This window comes from Aptenodytes forsteri, unplaced genomic scaffold, assembly GCF_000699145.1.
Source record: "Aptenodytes forsteri isolate BGI_AS27 unplaced genomic scaffold, ASM69914v1 Scaffold181, whole genome shotgun sequence".
Classification (NCBI taxonomy): domain Eukaryota; kingdom Metazoa; phylum Chordata; class Aves; order Sphenisciformes; family Spheniscidae; genus Aptenodytes; species Aptenodytes forsteri.
Window position 1 is genome coordinate 629,575 of NW_008795702.1, and position 15,397 is coordinate 644,971.

General features: G+C 37.6%; 1 protein-coding gene across 1 annotated transcript in view; it reads right to left on the reverse strand.

Moving 5' to 3' along the window:
• Positions 1–15,397, reverse strand: part of DENND1B (DENN domain containing 1B) — a 167,086-nt gene that overhangs the window by 85,060 nt on the left and 66,629 nt on the right. Inside the window, exons 5-7 of the mRNA XM_009283216.2 lie at positions 10,731–10,850; positions 2,168–2,237; positions 176–256 (exon numbers count right to left, since the gene is read on the reverse strand). Of these exons, the coding sequence (XP_009281491.1) occupies positions 176–256; positions 2,168–2,237; positions 10,731–10,850 (271 nt within the window). The remainder of the gene's footprint in view (positions 1–175; positions 257–2,167; positions 2,238–10,730; positions 10,851–15,397) is intronic.

Consider the following 15,397-nt stretch of genomic DNA (forward strand, 5'->3'; position numbering starts at 1 on the left):
GGGACGGACAAAAAAAAGGTTGTCCAAGCCAGTTAATGATGGGAAGCAACATAAGTTTACTCTTTACCAAGGGTTGTGGGGTTTTTTTGTTTCAGCCTTACCTACTATTTTATAGTCAGTAATAGGAGTACAAGTTAAACAGAGAAGGAGTAGGAGTTAAACAGAAAATACTTACCACACTTAAACTGACTAAAGCGTTCGCCTTTGGCACAGGATGGCTATACAATGATTTCAACAAATCATTTGAGTCATTTTCCTATAGGGAATGTTTTTAAAAGGTAGTTAATTATTATATAAAAACTGACTAATTACCATTTACTACACATCAAACTATATATTGACAAAGATATATATGTATATTTAATGAGAAAGACAATTGCAATTCGCAGTGAAGTATTTAAATATTAAGTATAAAATTCAGGCCAACTTTGTATCTCAGAAAATGATTGTATCTGCAAATTAAGTCAATCTCTTACGTATTTCCCCATACACTCCTTAAATGAATCGCATTATTTGCAACTGAAAATAGTGTTAACATGTCTAGCTGGTCTGTGCATCTTGGACATCATCTTCCTAAAACGGTTAGCCATGATATTTGTCTATTCAAAGTTTTACTAAATATGCAGCCAAATAGCTATATTGTATGCTTTAAAAATGATTCATCAAAGCACATAAAAAAGTTAATAAGGTTTACTAAAAAGTACATGCAGCTACTGGGTTTAACTAGGATCCCCCACCTTGATCTCTAAGAGATACATTTAGTTGGGAAAGAGATGAGGACGGAGGTTTTGTTTGTTTAGGGTTTTCATTCAGTTTAGGGGTTTTATTCACGGAAATTAAATTCTTTTTGTTGTCAAAGTAAAACCAAAAATATCAGTGTCAAGCCAGGGCCAGCTTTTAAACATATTGTTTGAGTTTGCAGGAAGCTTCCACCTCTCCCTGCAAGAATGATGATGTTACTGGATCTCGTACTGGTAAACAAGATTTTGGGTCTAGCTCTTGGTCAGACAAACAGTGCCTGGGCCAGGAGGGAGCAATGTCCTCTAACAGCCTCCTCAGCAACAGATATGGCACTAGGCAATACAAAAAAAATACTTCCGTGCACTGCTAAAACTTTCTGACCCATCAAAACAGTTTTCTCAGCATATAGGACAACAAACTGATAACCCAGCAACTTAAATTGGTTGCAGTAATAGCTGCAATGCCAGAATCAGTCGTCAAGAAACAAAGGAGAAGACAATCCCTACCCCTTCTGTCAAATACAACCTTAATAACAATTTTTACTGTTACAGTGAAATCCGGCCCAAAACCAAAGTCTCATTGTACCATTCATAAGACTTAAATGTATTCCACACTTCATTTAAACACAGCTAACACCAAACTTTCCTACTGCATTTTCTTCTTACATAAAATATCATCATTCTCCATAGTCCATTTACTATAATGCACAATAATTGCTTATTCTATAGTTCATATATTCTTGAAATGTCAGCTTTTCCAGTCTACAGCATATGGCTGACTATTGATGCTTTTTTTTTTAATTACAATCTAGTACACTAATATAGTTAAAGCAGAAAGGTATAGCTTTAATGTTCTCAGTAAAGACAGATGCCAGCATTTCCTTTCCTGCGTAATCCTGGAATATGTCTAATTGCTCATGAATATGCAAACTAAACTACCATGATTCTTCACCAAATGCTGCAAGTAATTTTGTCTCGCTAGTTGAGATGACAGAATTACGAGAGGTAGTTTTTAGTTAATATGAAGGGTGAAACAGTACATCATATTTTATGCAGTTCTGAAAAAAAGTGTTTGTAACTGATAATCAGATAGTTCCAGAGATCTACAGTTTACAATCAATACATCATACAGATCTCCAGTGATGTGACACTTTACTCACACTTCACCCAGGACTTGTTTATGCTAAGATTGACACTTTATAAAGGTATGTTCTCAGCAGCTTTTTAAGATTAATGTGGGATTCAAGTGACAGTGGCAGCTGTATGTGCAGATCCTTTGAAATACAGTATGATGAATGCAAACGCTTCTAAATTCTACTAAAATTTTGAACTTTTAAACAGTATAGAATCACTTTACAGCACTTCAAATGGTGACTACTATTTCAAGGAAAATAATTTACACAAAGAAATAGAATATCTAAAATTACCTGTTCTTTAGCCAAATAATCTGCCAGGGTATTTAGGAGCTTGTAGTATACCTCAAACCATGGTAGGTAACTAAAACAGGAGGGGGAAAAGCATTTTAATAAAAGATCAGTGTGTTTTTTCCAGTGCTTATAAAATACTACTATGATTAATCTGACTTGCACATTTTTATATTGTTTCTACATATAAATAAAATGCATAAAAAACTTCTCCCCACAAATTTGATGGCACATCACTGATAGATAGTAGCAAAGCTACGTTTCTTTATGCTGGACACCTGCTTGAAGTGCCATTAAGCATAGATTAGCTCATAATACTTTCACTTCTCATTATTTTAAAGGCACCAAAAAAACCATTTTAAGCGTTGCCAAATCATATTCCCATTATCTTTAATTGTTGTGGCTTTCAGTAGTTATGTTATTTGCAATTTTGAAATTCTATGTCCTGTTGTACCTGGTGGACTGCCAGAACTGCTGCTTCCCTGGAAAATGAAAAACAGTTTTACCCGGGCAGACCAGGTACCCCGTATTTGACAAGCGGTACAATGCTATGTAGTAGTATAGATGTCACATCATATGTAAGAATACTGGTCCCCCTAATAAAGTCATTTCTATAGACAGAATTAACTTCTAAAAATGAGAGCATTCACCAATATTGTAAACACACAGCACATTAATACATGAATACTTAACAGACTTTTAACACGTCTGCAGCCCATATGCGTGCAATACTCTCAGTGAGTTAAACAGAATCCAAAATAAATAAGACATAACTGAAGAGAATGAGAAAAGAAACTCAAACACAGTGGCACCAGTTCCATTTTTTTGTCCTCTACAGAACAGTTACCTTTAACAGTGACATCATCAGTGACCGCATGCTACACAAGTTTCCATAATCACTATTTAAGGCTATGATACAGATGTAGTAAGTCTGGTAAACTAAATAGTACCAGTATAAATTACCCCTTATTTACCCATTACACACCTTCTCATGTCTGTTAGAATTTTATCACAAAGAACATTACTAAAATGGTAATAGTATGGTTAATATTTGTCATTTGAGATTAGAAGAGGGGCTGGGAAGGAAATAAAGCCTGAAATGCTTTTACTGTATTTCACACCCATATGTAACAATACTACACACTTCGTTACTCAGTGCAGTGTAAATCCACGGACAAACTTCCAATGCATTTCTTAAAAGCTTTAGTGTGTGCTGCGGACAGTTTATATTTCAGGAAACATGCTAACTGCAACTGAAAAAGCCTAGGATGCAGCACCTAAATGTCTTCCCTGATAGGAAAAGGAAAGCTGTTAGGGGAAACCCTGGCTGGTAGAGAAGCCAAGTCTACGTTTGTGCAGCGAGTCCGGTGAAATGTTATGTTTTCTTTGTAACACCTCTGCTCTCAGTACGCAGCCGGCAAGGCTTTAGGAACAGGCCCCAGTTCTAGGGCAAAGAAAGAGAACGGCAGAAATCTGAGCATAGTTACAGTTATGCATTTTCTAGCAATCTTACTTTGCTATCCTTATAAATGCTTAACTGCTGGTTCTTAAAAAAAAAAAAAAAACCACAAAAAAAATCATGAATTTACTCTTGCCAAGCCAGAGGGACACAGGGGCAATGATTTCTTTTAGAGCCACTGTATTAATGTCTTTATCACACTTTACCATACACTGTACTGGCTATTAATCCAAACTACCTCAACCTCTTAATGCTCACAGACATTTTTAATGCTTGGTATTGTTGACAGTAGTTAAGGTGTGACATTATTGCATTTGCTTTTCAATATATTCTTATATAATCATAAAATTGACTCCACTGCACCTGTGTAAGGCCACTCACTGCTTACAGGCACGAACGCTGCACGCCCCTGTAAAACACCCATCATGACAGCATCTAAAACATCTGATCTTTGAGTTTTCTTCCACCTAGGACTCCTGTTCTGTTATCTTCTGAAATCATGTTAACCTGGTTTTACGTGTCACTGAAACGCAGCGTAGATAGGCAAACAAAATTGTTCACCACAGCGTTCAGAGTACCTGCAAATGTCAGAGCTATTGAACAGTTTTACCAGCCTAGAATTACAGCAGGGACTGGAAGACTGTTCTAGCGTTTTGTCCAAGTCAAGGTACAAGGCAGGTATAAATCACAAAGTATTTTTATAACACTGGACACAGAAATGGGTTAGATTATCTAAAAGCTTTCCAGCCTTTTGCTATCACCTCTGCATTAGCAATGTACATCACTCCAGCATATTTTGCTGTAGAATACTCTAAAATCTTATCTGATCATTCATTCTTCATAATGAACATTTATGAACAGCATTCTATAAAAATAAATGCTACTTCAATAAAATATTAACCATATTTCTTTCTTGTAACTGTGATCTCAACTCCCTCTTACTGTGAAAAGAAAAATTAAATGCAATTTTTAAGTCTATGCATAAAAAGGTCAAATTCATTATTTGAAATTAATGAACCCTAGCAGAAAGCCAAGGGAGATTTTTCTTTCATACGGCAAGGCATGCTGACCAGAGTACTCGTACAAGAATTTCTTCCCTTAGCAAAATCAGGTTGATGATACACTTTCATGTCTTCATGTAACAAAACCGCAAAGAAAAACACTGTAAAAACAGATTACTTGAACATAGTTTAAAAACGCCAGTTTCCTTTCTGAGCTGAAAGACTGAAAAAAGAATTGCTTTAAGCCTTATAACCACAGGCACGAGGTTAATGCAATTTCAACATGCCTCTTAAACCTGAAAAATCAAGGAAATCAAACCAAGTACTCCATCACATTATACAGCATGAAACCAAAGGCCACCAAGACCTGTCCTCTGTTTCTTCTCCTCACAATCTTCAGTTCTTCAAAAGCACGGTTTAATTGCAAAAGTTTTTGTCAATATTTTTAATTATACTGTTCTTACCGCAACAAAATATTACAAAGATCTATTGGAAAGCAAAAAAGTTCCCTTTATGTTTTTCTTTTATGTATTTGCTAATTGCTATTAATTCAGTATAATAAAGAATTGTTACATTTGTTGTCTTTCTAAACAATAAAGAGTGCATTTGTGTGTGTGCATATACAATGCATCTCTGCATTCAAAAGTTAACATAAACAGAGGCTGTGTCTGTTCATAATAAAGACAGCTATCAGGTGGTATTTTAGATTCTCAATTCGAAGAGCAAGTATAAGCTCTCTTTATTTTGTAACATCCTCAAGGCTGTCAAGCAACATTTTTGTCCTCTTATATCACAGGCTGATTTTGCAAGCACGTGTTAATAATCCTATTAATTTATTTGGACTACTCTAGTAAATAGATTTATTCATAGATGAAGATTCCCATGATACAGGCTTTACATGTTTATCCAGTACATCATGTCGGATAAATCACTGTATACAGCACTTGTGTGCATGATAGCTAAAAACCAGAAGCATTACAGGTAAAAGAATCTCCTTAGCTTGTCCTGTTAGCAAATCTTGCACAATTATTTAATCTTTGCTTAGCACAGAAGAACTAGTCTTACGTACAGAAAAGTCATCCAGCACACAAATGTCCATCGACATCTGTTAAGTTGGGTAACAATTTTTTTCAAGTCAGTAAAGAAATGCACTGACTGCAAAAAATAGTTTTGAAATGGCTGAATTTAACAGAAGAGAACTCTAATATACTACTCCTAACTCAAGACTGTCACACTAATACGTACCTTAACAACAGATAAAATCAAAATTAAAGTCCATTACTAGAAAGACCTTACCATCATACTTGTATTCATAAAATTATTTATGAGCAGTGCATTTCATAATTAATTAGCTGTCTTACGAAAACGTCAAAACATTATCAATGAAGCCCCTTCACAGTAGATAAAACAGAGGAAAAACAGGGCTTTAATTTTCAATTTTAATCTATTTAGAAGCCTAAACTTCAAATAAAAATAATTTAGGTTCTTAAACTATGAAACCATTATTGGTTTCTTGTTTGTTTTTCTTTAATTGTACAGATTGTCTTTGCATTCCTCATGTTACAACCAGTAACTCTTCGAGAAACAAACGTACAAGACAAACATACAACAACCTCCAACAACATAAAACAGTTTCTCTAAAGTTGCCACAAAACATTTTTCCTATAATAAAGGAAAACATCAAACCATACGCAATATTGTTTTAATAGATATGTATTCCCTGGTTGAGAACACAGTGGTCTTTATTTAAAAGTACAGCCACTGCCTGTCACAAAAGCAAGAGCCCAAGATATTTCATGGTTAATTAAAAACGTACTTAGCATTTTCTTTTAATCCAAATGAGCCACAAGGCAGGAGCTCAGACTTTTATACAAAGTCACGCATAACCCTTGTTGCCGTAAGTAGACTTCCACCTCACTGGTGCTTCTACTATAGCTCTGATAAAACTTTTACATTCGTGAGTCAAAGGTTAAATAAAGGAGAGGAAATGTTTTCTGTCAAATAGTCAGGTAACCACTAACAGTCCTGAACTATCAGCAGGAATCTAACTTCTAGTAATCAAATAAAACTAAGGAAACTGCCTTTCCGTAGCTAAATGTCTAATGTCTAGGGGCTACTTTTCTGTCTGGAAAATTGACACAAAATGTGTAAAATTGAAACATTCTGCTTCTAAGGGATTTGCCTAAAGGAAGAGCGAGAAAGCTTCAAGCGTGGTCTGAACTGAAGAACTACAAAGGCTTACCACATAAACCTGTCTTCCTTATTAGAGCATTTCATTTGGAAATGTAGGTGACAATTTTACAGTCATAAAATTAATGAAATCTAAGACTGAGCATTTTAATGATGCATTTTGTGTTCCTCTGGATACATAAGGTCACCCTCAGAGTCTATCAACAGTTTCAAGATTTTTAACAAAACAAATTTCAGTCAAATTATTTGCACTTTGTACTAAAACCGTCCAGGCAATTCAAAAACAATTTCATGTAAAATTTCATAGTATTATTCCTACTGCAAACAGCAATGATATTTAGAAACAATACCCGGAAGAATTAAGTCTCCTTCTATTATTCAAAAGTGAACACTGAAGTTTCTACTGTGCCACTTCAAATCTCAACTGGCAAAATTATTATTTAAATTAAAATATAAAAAGTAAAACTAGAAGAAAAGATCCAGTATAGTATGAGAGGACAACAAGGTATATTACAATATTCCTACTGTGGTACCCCTCGTTCTTATGGGGCTGCATTAGCTCAACAGTTTGTGGAGAGGGAGGAGGCGACACAGCAGGATTCACACCGAGAGCTTCACAAAGCAGCCATGTTTGGTTTTTTTCTTTAAACTGCAAAACTTGAAAGGAATCACACAAAACTTCTGGAGAACAGTCCAAGATTTATTTTCTCATCTTACTATGGTTTTGCACTTACTTGCACTTTGAATTTGGCAACTGCAATCAAGCTCTGCACGATCGTTTTAGACAATACTGTATCACAATCAAGTTCTTTAAACAAAAATGCCTGAGATAGCTACCTTGGGGGATTTTTATTTCACTGTATAAACATACAGAGAACTTTAACAAAACATTCTGATTTGAGAGAAAATTCTGTTTACACAATTAATATACATGTGTACATAAAACATTAAAAAAACCCATAAAACTTATAGAAGAATTTTATATGTACAAGTATATTTTCTGTTTCAAACTATCCAGTTTAAAGCAGGACCATGTGGCTGCAAATTCAGAGATGATTTCCTTTAATTAGTGTTTCAGATGAAGAATTAATTATAGAGAGAAGTCCCATAAACTACAAGACTTTAATCTTAGAAGCAGCTTTAGGTTGTTGGTGTAAAACCTGAGGACAAGCAGCCTTTTCTTCAGTTTTCAGTTAAGAATCCCGTTCAGCAGTCCAAATCCTATCTCTTTAGCTGCCCTGGCATAGGTTAACACATGGCCTGGTACCTTCCACAAAAGACATTCACAAGAGAAAAGTTGTGTCCTGTTCCCACTCGTCAGCCTACCCAAATTTCTATCGTACTTCCTTCTCATCACTTTGACTGGCTTTTTCCTGCTGCTCTTTTCAGAGATTCTTACTTAGATTTTAGTTATTTATGACCACTTCATTTAGTTAATTTTTCTGTATTTGACTATCTCTAGTTGTCTTTGTCAAAGCCCCAGTCAGCAATCTTAATAGATTCCTCTTGTTTGAGGCAATATACATGTATGTGCATATGTAGATGTGTGGTTACACATGGTATTTATGTACACCTGCATTTGTGTGTCTGTATAAAAATCTATGACTACTGTGTACATATCTGTGACAGACAAGTAGTTTGAATTGCTTGTCCATCAGAGTCATTATGTGTATATACACACAGTCAATAGAAAATTATGCTATTTTGATATATGGAAAAGAGCGAGTGTGAACATGCATACACACTCTTTATATATAAACACAGCATTCTTTTGTTAAATTTCTTTGATTTTGGTTAATTTAAGATCAACAAGCATGTACAAGGGAAAGCCAGCTAAAATGCCAAAAGAGATCTTCTAGTGAGTCTTCTTTCACTCGGTCACTTCTAATGAATCTTGGATTCAGAGCAGAAACCCAGACTGGATACCAAAATGCATCGGATGGAAATACTGATGCATTCTTTCTGTCTGAGCTAAACACAACAAACACACAAATTGGAGAGAAACGGACTACCAAGCTAGAAGTACAACGCTATGAAGCTAGTGCTGTTACTCATTCAGCTATGCATTGTAAATTCAAAATTGTCACAGTAAAAGCAATAAAGGCAATGCTTTGATTATGGTTTGGTGAAAAATTGTAGCTTGCCACTTTTCATTTTCCTAGTTATTTCTACCAAGTAACAGACCGTTGACTAATCTTTAGCTGATGTGTGTCTGTGGGGAAATGTTAAAAGAAATAGCCAAGTTTACACCAGCTGAGAATTTGCGTCCTTTGCTTTGCAACACTACAAACAGTATTTAAGTGTGCGTACTTGAGCGTGCGTAACTGATTAAGCATTTGTTGTTATAGCATTAGAAGTCAGCCAGACAATGTCAGGAGTACAAGTAAAAAGTTTTGTTTCTAGCTTGATGAGGGAAGAAAAGGATAACTCAGAGAAAAGAGCTAAAAGCATACACACACATTCTCTCTCTGGGACTTAACAAGATATATCAACAAAAGGTATCACAGAGACACACACACATTCTCTCTCTGGGACCTAAGATATATCAACAAAAGGTATCACAGAGAAAAGGGTTAAGTATTATACACTCCAAAATCCTAAGAATTAAATCTTTCTGAAGTATTATTAAAGAAGTATTGCCAGGATCACAGAAAGTCAATTAATTTCCAGAATAAAATCTTTCCTTTTGCTATTTTCATTATATGGTAGTAGTAATTATTTTTTGCAATATTTATAGCAAACACTTATTTTTAAATTACTTGCCCAAAAACGTCCAGTGTACCGGCTCTCAACATTAGTTTGGAATCTGTTTAAAAGCTCACAAAAGTCTTGATGTGATATTTCCAATAATTTTAAGCACTACCATACAAGTTTCTAAATTGTCTGGTCTTTTTTTCCCCTCCGCATGTTCTTTTACTGATATTCTTTTACAAGTCGATGTTGGGTTTGTCTCCCTAACTCATGTGGTCTATCCTAATGACACCTTCCATGACTGCCCGACTTCCATGTTGTCCAAGTACCTGATATTCTGCTTTTCTCCATAAGTTTCCTAGCTTGCTCTCCAGAATTCTCCAAGTTGCCCCTCCGCTGCCTGAGGGTTTGGCTCTTTGGCAGCACATGGCTCCTCTTTCACCTTGTGTTTGGGGACTCTCACTTTGAAGGCAATTATACTTCAATCTTGTTCTTCTCACGTGCTGCCGAACTGGATGTTCCCATTTCCTCTATGGACATTACAGGCTGCTAGGCTCTTAATTGAAGTGGCAAATTTGCCTTTTAATTAAAGCACTCTGCCTTTTAATTAATTTAATTAAAAGGGTTTTAGAACAGCTAAACAATTGTTTTTTTCATTACAAAAACAATTATCTTACAGGAGAAGAAAGAAGAAGCGGAGAGAGAAACAAAGTATTTCACTGGGGTCAATTTCTCCACCATCAATATCTCTTCTGCAACAAAGCAGCATGCTCTTTATTGAGAATTATCTGGCTCTGGTGTTTCTTATATTAGATACAGTCTGGCCAAAGAACATGGAAGACACCCCCAAAAATCATGTTTCCAAGGACGGGAATACAGAAATGTGCACTTTATTGTTAAATTGACTGGATACTTGTCAAAGAGCTCATTAAAAAGTAAAAATATCCACATAACATTCAAAGCCTCTAAAGCTGCAGTGTATCGTTCTCTGCTTTTAAGCAGAGATTTCATGTTATTTAAATAGAATTAGTTAGCCTCACACAGGAATACCATCACATGGGGCTTGGGACCACTTCTCATGTGAAATCAACGGTAACACTGTTGTAGAGAAATGATACCCTGACAGAGGAGGATAACACATTATCAGAGGATTTGCAAAAGATAATTTTTTCTTGTATTTTTCTTATATTCAGTCCTTGACTCAATTTTTCTTATTCCGACTTACCTTAGAATACAGAGGCAGACCTTGCCTCCTGACGTCAAACGGCAAAATCCAAACCTTTGCTTACTTTCAATGTCGGTGAGCACGAAGGTAAAATGCTGTCCTACTTGGTTTTGGGACACCCTGAAAAATCAGATACAGAGCATAAAACCACCGAATCACATAAAAGATGAGCGTTGAAGTCATTGGCCTCAAGCATTTTCATGCTCAAGCCTCACTATCCTTCTCTCCCTTCCCACCCTCCAGGCTGCCTCCCGCACCCCGCTCCCTCCCCCCGGCACAGAAGAGCCCGGGTCCTTCCTTCAGCCGTGCCTCCGGCTGCCGCCCCGGCCCCCTGCTCCGGCTGACGTGCTCCACGGGATCTGGCCCCCAGCCTGAATGGACGGGGCGTTTCATAAGGTCTTTCCCTAAGTAAGGCCTAAGCAGAGCCAGTACAAGCCTGCCAAGGCTTGTTGGCTTCGAGCACACCTCAACAGTGGAAAATGGCAACCAAAACAAAGCTTTAAAATGCTACAAATAATTTATTAAATGTCATAATACAGGCCTGGCTTAAGACAGCCATCAGAAAACTAGCTTGCCTTTTTCGCCCCCCCCCTTCAGAATAGCTTCTAAGCCCGTAGCCTTCCCGCGCACCCACACACACCTTCCTCCCTTTTTTGCACTACACATTGCCCAACAAACAACTTTTTGCTAAGTTCATTTTCCAGTACAAACTTGTTCGGTTCTGGAAATGCAGAACCCAGAAAATAATCAAGAACAAACAGCACGACAGCTAAAATAATAAGTAATAATATCTTCAAAACTGTATCAAAACATGTACCCACTTGAGACAGAATACGTTTACACAAAATTTCCCTGCCTGATGTTCCAACTCCTCTCAGCCAGCGTTCCCTCAGCAGTGCAGGCTAATCCGTTTTGCTCTCGGTTTCTACCTCCTCTCCAGTGTCACCTCTGACTCATACTCATCTCCAGGTCCCAGTCCCAACCTCCATTCCTGCCCCCCCCACTCTCTGCTTGACAGTATGAACCTTTTCCCAATATCTTTTTAAGAAGAAATGGCATCTTCACTGCCATGACGTCTCTCTTATCTCCTTTGCGCTCTCAAGCCAGGCGCCTCTCTCTCTCATGCAATTTGTCAGCTTCAGACAAGAGTATCACTGGGAGCATGGGACAGACCCGCTTTTCAATGTGGCCAAACTTCAGAGATCTTCATAGAAATGGCAAAATATAATCAATGTAAGCATTTTAGAACACCAATAAACTGTATCTGAAGTTCACTCACAGAAACACATGTTGAACTTTTCCAAAATCTCCCAAAGAGAATCAGTTTTAGGTAGACTTGGCATTTTCAGCCAGGAGAGGTAATGCATGGCATAGAATGAATCATAGAATGGTTTGGGTTGGAAGGGACCTTTAAAGAGTTAATTAAAACCAAATGAAAACATAGTTATGATGGGGAGTGCATGGAGGTTTGAAAATGTAAAATGTAGCAGTTCTGCCTGTAATTCTATTGTCCTCTGTTCTTTTCCCATTCTCACGTGATCTTCTACAGCGGAATACCTAAGCACCTGCTAGTAAGTGCCATGATTAACATGTGTCATGTGTGGTTCATTCTTAGATGCCCAGCTGAAAATGAATTCCCGCAGAAGCTGAGAACCATCAAACATCTCGCAATCTTCCAGTCTAAGAGCACAAAATATTTTTTTAATTTATCCCCTGCAATATGGGTTGGGGTTTTTTGTTGTGGTTTTTTCTTAAATCTCCACCAAAATAAAATATAAAAATTTTCCCCTAGGAAAGAAGAAAGTAGAAGATGATCAAAGGACGAGAGAAGTTACATGGGACACACGCACATTACACTGCTTAACACATGCATGACAAAACCGTACAGATTATTTAAGTGAGAACCACTACCCAGACTGTAGACTCTCCCACTCATTTCAGTTTGGTCTAGTCCCTCGTGACCATCCAGTGACTAGGCTGAAACAAAAGCCTGTGCTGAGCATATATGACATTACAAGATACCTCTAGTCCAATATAATCACTGGAAACCCATGATAATTAGCGGACATTTTTTAGTTAGGTAACTAAACTCAAATCATTAAGACAAGCATTTTCCTCCCTTGTCTTCGATAGACTGGAACAACCTAGTGTGCTCCTCAAACACAGTAAACGCTCAGCGGCTCACTCAGTCCATTTTTCAGGTTCTGCGTAGCTAGCATGCTGCCTGCATCTTATGCCTGATACAACAGAGAGCTGTCAATAACAATACGTTATTACTCCCCTGCCAATGATGCAATTTTCTGTTTCACATCTTTGCATTTTCCTCTTCATTCCTGAGAGCAGATCGCCACTGAAACCTGCAGTATGGTTTCAGTACCCCTGTGCACGCTGCGGCCAGAGGCTTACACAGCAATTCAGCAGTAGCTGGTCAGTCGGAAGCACTAGTAACGCACCATGCACAGCGACCTCGGCTGCCACCTCCTCCCACCCGCTCTCTGCTCTGCTGTGTCTCACCATCAGACTCGGAGCTTTCTGCAGCCGCAACTGGCTTTTTCTTACACTGCGAAACACCTGGCACGGTTAGGCAGGGGTCTCTGTGCACCATCTTAACCCAAAGCGATCATTAATAATTCACAAAAAGCAACTGTTAATAGATGCCCGTCTATGCAGGCGTTGCTTTTGATGAACTGTGTACATGTATGTCAGGCAAATGACTATTCCATTACTGCTTGAAAACAATTCCTTAGCCCAAAAAACTCACATCAGTAAGGATCTCTTGCTTCCAGTTATTTGCCTCCTCCCTTCCCAAAACCTGAAGACGACATGTGAAAATAACCAGTATTGCAATTAAAATAAAAATGTCACTACACAAGACCACTTTAAAAATGAGATTTAAATTCTGATATTCTCTATTAAAAATAGCCCAGCCAAGTTACGACAGTTCGGCGGGAGGCAATTCGAGTGCCATCTCACCACCTCCAACTCAACGTCTTCCCTTTGCTTCTTTAAGAGAGAGAACTTCATGTTTCAACAGTCAGTGTAACAGTGGCCCAGCTTGAAAACTGCTTCCCACAGAGTTTAGAAGGAGATGTAAGCACCACGTTACAGATTTTCGAACTGAGAAAAACTCCAAGGCTAAAACTGAATCTCCACAAAGACCCAGAAGTTTGCATTTGGTCCCATTTGCTTCAAAGGAACAGCTAACAGAAGCCAGTGACCATCCATCTGGACCACATTTTCTGATCAGAGTTTAAAATACTGAATTAATTCTGGGTTTCTAATTTGAAAACTCCACTTAAGATCTGGGGGGCAGCAAGGATGCCTGGTTTTCTACTCCTCTTCAGCAGAATTAAAACTGACTATATGTAAGCCTTACAGAAACAAACAAACGATGATGGGGGATTTCTGTATATCGATAGGTAACCACAGTGTATAAACCAGACACATAAAACACTCAAAAAGTGCTAGCACTACAGTTTTAACATACATACCGCATGCACCATCACGTGGACAAATGTTGGCTATGTGACTTGGGGCTCATGCCTCTCTGTTTCACTGCGGCACACTCAGGTTGTTCAGAAGTCAAGTCTCACCTTCAGAGGCAGGTAGCAGCTCCTGGCACTGCTACTGAACCACAGCAGTGATGCTTCTCAAGTTTTCCTCAACGTGAAAATCAACGCAATTATTACGTACCAGAATTCCCTACACAAAATGTTATCTAGACTATCTACCGGAGCGCAGGATCAACTGGCTGAGCTTCAAAAACTTTCTGCAAAACGCTGATCTGGTCGGCTATTTGAAGAGAGCGTGATCTACCCACTTGTGCGGGGAGAGCAGGCACAAATCGTTCCCAATCATCGCTGACGTTGTCCTCACTCATTCCTCTGCCTTGCTTTCAACTTACTTTCAACTCCTGCCCTGCATGCTTACATTTAATCTTAGTTTAACAATAATAAATCACTACTAGCAAAGAATGTGTGTAAATACTTATTAACCCTCTGCAGACTACAATGGGCCCTTTCAAGGTTATTACAGTTCACTATAGGAAAAAAGTAGTTTTTAAAATTTTCTAAGTACATATCTACACAATGCAGAAAAGGCTCTTTGGTACCCAAGGAGTAGGTAAAGAGTCATTTTAAAGATTTTTGTTTATACTACAGCTATTCTTCAGGCCTCATTTTAAGGGCACCTTGAGAGAGCTGATTAAGGCAGGGATTAAATGTCTTCTTTGAACGAAAAACAGCATGTCTAATCACTAAATTTATCCCTCGTTCTCCAAAAGAATTGCTCTTCTTCAAAATTAATCTGTTTAGGACACAGATGATGTTTGAAATTATTTTCTCTTCAAATTTTAGGAATTTTTAAAGGGTTTTGAATTTCAGACAGTTCATTTTTTCAGTGAGTTTCAAAAAATGAAACTACTTCATGCATGGGAATACAGATTTTTATGACTTATTTTTAAAAGAAAACAAGGTTACTGGTATCGTTAATTATAAGGTGTCACGTACACATGCTTGACGAATGTAACTAAAGTATCCAGTTCTGATTAAAGCTTTGGCAGCTGCTACCTAAACCTGAAAATTTCAAATGTATTTCATCTCCCAATCTGATGCTGAAAAGCAAACCCCACCAGTCATTCACCCTAATTCTCCCCAGATCGGAGAACA